The 8,554-nt window shown below is 38.0% G+C and overlaps 1 protein-coding gene across 1 annotated transcript in view; it reads right to left on the minus strand.

Annotated features, from left to right (window-relative positions):
• APPBP2 (amyloid beta precursor protein binding protein 2) overlaps nt 1–8,554 on the minus strand; it is a 94,222-nt gene that overhangs the window by 15,831 nt on the left and 69,837 nt on the right. Inside the window, exon 9 of the mRNA XM_006154457.3 lies at nt 8,179–8,303. Within this exon, the coding sequence (XP_006154519.1) occupies nt 8,179–8,303 (125 nt within the window). The remainder of the gene's footprint in view (nt 1–8,178; nt 8,304–8,554) is intronic.

Raw genomic sequence — 8,554 nt, forward strand, 5'->3', positions numbered from 1 at the left:
GCAGTCAGCCATGTGGGAGTCCAGTGCCCTTAACCACTATGCCACCTGCCAGCCCCCAGATGGCCTGATTTTCTAAAGATGGAGTCTAAGTTAAAGGACAATGGGTTGGGACCAGCAAGTGGCATGGTGGTTAAGGATGCTGGACTCCCAGATGGCTGACTGCGGTTTGAATCCCAAACCTGGTGGCTTCTTTCTCACTTTCTCTCTCTCACTCTGTCCCTCTCTGGTCAAATTAATATAAATAAAGTTAAATAAGATAATTATTTTTTAAAAAGACATGGGCGAATTGTAATAATAATCAATCCTATGTCTTAAGGGACCATAGCAGTGTTTTTCTTTTTGTCCTTCTTCAAAAGTGAACTATAAAATCAAGGATACCTTAAACAGAGAATGACTAAGATAAGGCTTAAAATGATTGCTATTAGCCCCCTTTGCTACTACAAAACAGCTATAGTGACATTTGCTAAACCAACAACAGAGAAGCCACCATCTAACCTAAATAAAAACAGAAAAGTATTCCTAAATATGGACCCACAGAGCCAGCTTGGTGGCATGGTAGACAAGGTGGCTGGATGCCACATGGCTGACTCCACAGTTAATAGTCTTGGAGTCAGAGGCTTCAAAAACATGCCAGGTATGTGTACCCAAAATCTTGAGAGGAGAATAAAGAAAAGGGATTGTAGTGTGGCCATCCTTCCGGGGGGGTTACTGTTCACTTTTTCTCTATCTGGTGAGCTCATGCACCTGATAGCAAATTAAAAGTGGGGGGAAGATAGGGGGCCTACAACCCCCAGTAATTTATTTTCTGAATGATTCTCTTTCATTTCCAAAGCATTAGCTTTATAGTCTTCCAGATAATGCTGAGTGTGCCCTACATGAGGTGAGGTTCAAAGAGTCATTTTTAGAGACTGGTTTATACTCTGCAAATACAGGTTAGCAAGTCAATTTAGGTTGAAAGAAAAAAATGGTAATCATTAACATACCTGATAAATTGCAACAGACTGACAGATATTATCTACATTGAGTAAGTAGAAACCATAATCTAGCAATGTATCAGAGTATTTTGGGTGTTTGGATCCAAAATGATCCCTATAAAAAGAGAGAAAACCATTAGGATATAAAGTAGAGAGACAACGTAAAACACTATTTTTAATAGCAATCACCTACCGTGCCAAATACACTGCATGTTTAATTAATTGTTCTGCCTTCTTAAATTCACGTTTTACTACACAAGCCTAAAGACAAAGTGAAAAACTGTTAAATAACTCTCAAACAGTTCATTAGTGTACTAAAATAAATACAGTTTATATATTCTGGATATTAAAAAATTCCAACATAAATAGAAGTGTTCTATTTGTAATTTCTTTCCAAGTACTTCAAAGTTCTACTATAAACAGATCTATATGTAGCCTGGGAAAATTATAAAGTTAAAAATTTTGATAGTCATTCCAGATAATGCAAATCTGTTATAGCAAAGATCACTTACAAAGCTGATATTATCCATATCCTTCTTTATTATTAAAATAAAATGGTGACAGGAGGGTTTACCAGAGTATTTTCTAAGGTACTTATATACTAGTTCTAAAGTGGCTTAATTTTTTATGGTTTTTGTATACTAATTTCAAGTTTTCCTATCACTTCTTAAAACATTTTGAGCCATGAAAATAGTAGTTTTTAAATCTCAGGTAATTTGCATGGAATTAAGGTACAAGTTTATTTTGATGCAAATAAACAGTGAATCCATGCACAGATTTTTTTCATAATATAATTTTCCATAATTTTTGAAGCCCCTCGTATAAATCTTGCATGAATATTATACTGTCTTGCTTTAATGCACTAAAGCAGTAATTTTGAAATACTATCGGATTTATTTATTTATAGAATAAACAGCAGCTAGAGAAAAAAAAAACCCCAGCAACAACAAAAGAAAACTGCTCGACAAACAAAACAAACTGAAGCCAAAACAGCACCAAAATACTACTATAATCTGTACTTCACTAAGCTGAAACAATTTCTAAAATGAATTATTTCATAGGTTTTTCTTGGTAAAGGGACATTAGGTAAAGTCTATGTGAGATGGTTTTTGTTAGAAACTGGGTTTCTAAAACTGAGCACGGAAACTTGGAAAATACATATACCTTATTAGTCTATGGAGTACACAACAAGCAGTATATTAAACAATAGGTTAACTTTAATGATTGACTACGGTTTGAGCCCCATATCTAGTGTCTTGAAAATAGTATCAAACGTGTTTGCATGCGTTTTCAAAATCTGGTGGGGACAATGGAGGAGAAAGGAATGGGCAGCATGGTCATCTCCCTGTGGGGTGATTTCTCTTTCTCTCTCTGCCAAGTGCATGTGCCCTATGACAAAAACCTTTTTAAAAAATAGTGACTTTATTAGGCTTTCTTCAACAATAGAAAATCCAGACAGGATTTGTCTGTGACATCACACAGGGTGACAGATTGGCCATTGAGCTTGCACTGAAAGATTTGGAGTGTGACTCTGGACATCTGACTTTAAGGAAGTATGCTCTCTGAATGTCAAATTTTTCTCTTTGTAACAAGAGCATTTTTGCCTACTTTTCCTGAGAGATTTAAAACTGAACATAGAGAAACTATGGGTAACCATTACAGTGCTAGATATTTTTAGAGAGGATCAGAGGGAAATAATATGTAGTAGTGCCTGTGAGTGGGCCAGAAAAAGAAATTTAAGAGAGGGCACCAGGGCTGAGTGATTTGGTTTGAGAGACCCCATTGAAACTTACACTGTTTCTTGACACCACTGGCCAGTGTTGGGAGATGGGGTCTCTTGGGAGGTATTTAGGACATGGAGAGGATTTCCCATGAATAGCTATTTGCTGGCTTCAGGTAGGAAGCAGTTCTCATGGATTAGCGTCCCAGAGGCCCTGGTCAGCATGAAAGTCAGTCAGTCGCCTGCTGGTCTCTCTCTCTTACAGACGCCAGCTTTCTTTTCTGCTTCTCTTAGCAGTGTGTGACAGAGCACCTGAGGCTGCCAGATGCTCTTGGACTTTCTACAATAGCTACTATAATTGTGAGCCTCTTATCTATAAATCATCAAGTCTCAGGGACCTGTTACGGCAACACTAATTGTCTAAGACACTTGGGAAGAAGAAAGATCCTTGAAGGTAAAATGTCTCCAGCAAAATGTCTTCCTTACTTTTACTCAGAACTCTAGAAGTGCTTCCATGTTAGTGTTGACATGAGCTGTTCCCTTGGCTTCAAATATTCCTTCTACAGATATTTCCCTTTAAAACTCCCTCATTTCTTTTAAATCTTTGCTACTGCTAATATGAATTTTTTAATTTCTTTTTACTATCCATATCAATCAGTGGAAAATATGGCTTCTTGACTGTTCTTACCACTCTGGAACTACAGTGTTGATAATAATCATTTAATCTAAATTATCTCCTCTCCTTTCAATTAAAAGTTGTAGGTTTTGTTTTTAAATACACATTTCTGCCTCATGATAAATACCGGTCTTGTATGCTACATTTGTGTTGGGTGTATAGGACAAAACTCGCAAGGAGCTGTCTATGGTGGTCTATTTGAAAATTCACAATTGTGTGTCAAATGACACAAGTGAGAAAGCTGGTATATTTCAAATCTATATAATTCCATGGTAAGCTACATAGTAAATTATGAAACTGCTCATTTTTTTTCCTTTGTGAGAGAAAGAGAAATCAACAGAGAAAGAGATAGGTATTTTTGACAAGGTCGTGTTGTACCACAATTTTCCTGCTCCTTCCTACCAATTAGTTAGGATCACAGGCATGCACGACTGTACTGCGTGTGTTCACATTAGTGTGGGAAGTGAACCGGGGTCTTCCATGGGGTTTCTGGCCTCTAAAGTAGCACTGCTACCTGTGTGCCACCATGGCTGGGCAAATCAGAAGTTTTTATTTTTTTTGGAGAGGGTTTTGCTATAGGGCACATATGCTCGCCAAAAAGACAGAGACAGAGTGACAGAAAGCGAGAAATCACACAGCAATCCCTTCTCCTCCGTTCTCCTCTCAGGATCTTGGGCACGCATGCACACACGTCTGGCGTGAGTTTAAGCCACCAGGTCTGGGACGCGAACTGCAGTCAACTACATGGGAGTTCAGCGATGTAGCCATTATACTAACTGCTGGTCCCGACAAAAGTAAATATTGATTGTCTATTTATAGATTTCTGCGGTCACCTTCCATCAAACATACAAGGAGTTGCTAGTTGCTATTCATTTCAGATATTACCTCCTATTCCTCAGATTACATCACTTTAGTCATTTTGACACCTGTGTGACAAGAGAGGTATGGAGATTGTGGGTTTAATCACTGAAGTGAAGCAAGCAGTAGAGGAGTTTGTGGTGAATGGTGAAGTTCTCAAAATATTATTACTTGGCTTGATTCAGCCTCCACCATATTGCCATCTTTAAGAGGGGAATTGTATCAGTGTCATGAATCTGTAAATTTCTGAATAAAAAATTGATATTCAAGAAATATTTAATATGGAGAGATTTTGTCCAGGAAAATAAACATCACCAAATTCTGGGTAGAGAAAGGAACTACCATCTGACATGCAGTTCAAATTCAGAAGACTCATAATCCATTTCTAAATAGAATAATCTCTTTCTCATCCCCCCTTATACTAGTTAGCTAGTGCTGTTGTAGCAAAGGATCACAAAATGGGTGGGTTTTACAACAAACTAGATAAATTTGTTGTTTCCGTTTTGAAGGGTTCTGACAGAGTTGGTTCTTTTATCTTTTAATAGCATTCTCCCTGAGTGCATGACTCTGTGCCCAGATAAACATTTTTAATGAGGAGACCAGTTACAATGGATTAGGGCTCACCCCAATGACCTCATCTTACTAATTACATATATAGTGACCCTATTTTAGAGTTATGTTGGAAGTAGCAGGTATTCTTATCCTCCAGTGAAATAAAGATTGATTTGAGGCTTCAGAAACTCAACTGAGGTACTAGGGGTAAAGATTTCAATGTATACATTTTAGGGGAGTATAACTCAATACATACCTCTTACCCCACCCCCATATATCTTCCCAATATATGATTGCTTTTGGTTCTTATTCTTTATAAATTAATTTTTTTTCCTTATTTGTGATAGATGGTGTGTGTGATGAGGGTGAGAGAGAGAATGAGATAGCAGAACAGAGTGTTTCCTTCCAGTCCTCCGGTCAGTCAGATCTCAGACAGTTGAGCGCGTGCCTGGCGTGTTCAAGTTGACAGGGCTGGGTAATACAACTGCAGTCGCCATGCGAGATCCAGATTCTCTTGAGCCATGCATTACCCTTGTGACACAGAGTCAGCCCCTGAACTCGTTTTTTATTTTTATTTATATATTTATATTTGAGCTGTTGTATAGAGTTGAATTCACTCACTACTTAGTATCATCATTGTCCTACAGAACAGTCTTTGATTTATTCTGTTTTTACTTCATTCCCCATTCTCATTTGCTTTCTTTCATAGGTAACATCCTAATATTATGATTTTTTTTGCATGTTTTTATATTGTTTCTATGCAATTTTTCCTGTGTCATCCTCTTCTATTGTTTCTTCTAGGTGTGTGAGCTCTATTTATTTTTGTTTTTAGAGAGTATTTTTTTTTTGTTATAGGGTACTCGCCAGAGAGACAGATAACAAGAAATCTCCCCTCTGGGGGGATAGTCACTCTGCAAACCCTTCTTCATTCTTCTCTTGGGAATGGACACGCACGCACACATGCTGTGTGTGAATTTTAAGTCGCCGAGTCCAGGACTTGAACCAAAGTCGACAATGTGGGAGTCCAGCAATGTAACCATTATATCATCTGCTGGTCCCATCTCTCTTTTTTTAAAATTTTGCTTTAGAGGCATGTGTACTTGCCAAGGGAGAGGAGAGAGAGAGAGGAGAAAGTGGAAGAAATCACCTAACAGGGAAGATGGCTACAATGCAATCTCTTCTTTTCCTTTTTCCTCTTGGGATTTTGAGCATGCATGCATCTGCACCTGGCTTGTTTTCCAAGCTTCTGAGCCCTGGATTTGAACTGCACAATGGGCCACGTGGGATACAGCCAACTTAATCATTATGCTTCTGGCTGGCCTACAGACTCTTTTTTTCTTTTTTTAAAGAATGGTTTTATTTAACTTTATTTATTTATTTTAATTTGACCAGAGAAAGACAGAGTGAGAAAGAGAAAGAGAGAGAGAGAAAGAGAGAGACAGAGAGAGCAAGCCAACAGGTCCAAAATTCATATTGCAGTCAGCCATGTGGGAGTGCTGATACCATGCCGTTTCACGTCTTAAACATGTGTGAGGAACAAAAGTTCGTGCTAATTGAAGAACTAAACAGAAGATAATTATTTTAGCTCATCTCTCGGAACTGAAACTTGTTAATGTTAATGGCCCATTCCTTTGGAAGATGGAATAGCACCCTGCCAGATGGAATCACAATTCTCAGTTCATTTAGGAGTTCTCTGTGCTTTTAGAGCATCATTCTAAATGTCAGTGACCATTTTTTTGTAGGACCAGAGGTGAGAAGTAGAGTGTGACAAATGTTTGCCAGCTGCTGTAAGACACCAGAGCCATGTGGGAAGGCCTGGGGCTCAAATCTCCAGTCTACCTGAGCATGTCGGGCTTCTGGGCTGCAAGGAAGGTTGGGAGGAGAATCTCTGTGCGACAAGACTCTGACAGAGGTCTCTCTCTCTTGCTTTCTCAATAAATAAATAAATAATAAGTAAATAAACTAAAAGAAAGTGTAAAGTGTGGAGCTTAGTGGGATGTGATGCTTGGCATAATTATAGGTCACCTTCTCTTCCTTGTATACATTCATGACATAAACTGTTTCATTTCTTGTCTCTTCTATTGGCAGTAAACAAATGGATCAGTGAATGAACAAACTAAGCTGAGAGACTGAAGCTAAATGGTGTTTTTATTAAAAGGAGGTTTACATTTAGAGAGTAAATCATGATAGGGCTTTTTTATTTGAACTTTGAGGTGAGAAAAGAGAAAGTTTCAATGAGGACAAACAGGTTTTTGTTTTGTTTTTTTTTGGCGAGGTTTTTGATATAGGGCACATGTGCTCACCAGAAAGACAGAGAGAGCCAGAGAGACAGAAAGCGAGAAATCATCCCCCAGGGGGGATGGCCACACTGCAATCCCTTCTCCTCCATCCTCCTCTCAGGATCTTGGGCACGCATGCACACATGAGTTTAAGCCACCGGGTCCGGGACTCAAACCACGGTTGACTACATGGGAGTCCAGTGACATAGCCATTACGCCAACTGCTGGCCCCTGAGGTGAGTTTTTTAAGACGCTGATCTGGGACCCAAACCATGGTTCAACAATGTAACCATTACGCCATCTGCTGGTCCACCTCTGTTTGGGGATTCCTGCACTCATGATTCCCAAACTTAAGTGATACAAGTCTACAGTTTATAAACTCTGAGGCTTCTTTTTTTATCCTTTTTCTGTTCAGCTGTGAGCCCAAGCTCGAATGGGGTAAGTTTTCTTACCATCTCTCTGCCAATGGAAGAATTTTTTCCCCTAGTCTGTCCTTTCCCTGAAGGAGAAGCCTTCCCCTAAAGGATGAAGCCTTGATCCTGGCTATATGCGAGGGTTGTTTCAATTCTACCTAATGGCCTGCTAAAGGCTAAGTATCTTTCAAACGCAGGACTGTTCTTCAACTAAGGTTACAGAAACCACCAAGTTTCCCAACCACTATAGAGTAGTTACATCATACATAGTTCATGCTTAAATTTTTGGAATTAAATGTCCATTACTGAATCTTGGGTATTTCATGTCACTCTTGTAAGTTCAGTTATGCATTTTTAAAAGATGAAAACTGTATTTTATTCAGTATTTCTGTTTGTTCTTAGCAAGAAGTTTTTAGGTTAAGTCTGGTATTTAGCTAGAGGCTGCTAAATTTTCCTTAAAGGAAAATTACTGAAGGAAATACTCAAAGATAAGTCATATATTACATGAAAATATACATGTCTCAATATTAAACCACATAAAGTCTAAATAAATGTCTTATAAACTAGTATAATTTGAAATGACTTAAAGAACATTTTAGGCATTCCATTAAAGCTCCAAATTTAATCCATAAAGTATATTAAGTACTACAGTATTAGGGAAAAAGCAATACTTAATCCTTCACTGAAAACAGAATGTGGAACTTACAGTGCATTGTCAAATTTTCCAGAGCTATATTGGTGAACATAAGAAGAATAGGCCAAGTCTTCATGAGCTGTTGCTACATGGATATTTTTGCCACCAAACACTGACTGTCGAATGTCAAGGGCTGCCTGGAAGAATCATAAAAATATGTGACAATACTGAAAACCTTTAGGAAATATCTCCTAAATTAAACATCCTAATAATGTAAATATATAGTATTTACCCAATCCTATAAGTTTGAATCAAGGTAGTCCTGCTGTATTTAAATGACAGTATAGCATAAGACCAGATGGCCTGATTTTCTATCTTTTTTTAAAGAATCATTTTATTTAACTTTATTTGCTTATTTATTTATGTTTAATTTGACCAGAGAGGGAAA

The sequence above is a fragment of the Tupaia chinensis genome, unplaced genomic scaffold (genome assembly GCF_000334495.1).
Source record: "Tupaia chinensis unplaced genomic scaffold, TupChi_1.0 Scaffold000407_4, whole genome shotgun sequence".
Classification (NCBI taxonomy): domain Eukaryota; kingdom Metazoa; phylum Chordata; class Mammalia; order Scandentia; family Tupaiidae; genus Tupaia; species Tupaia belangeri.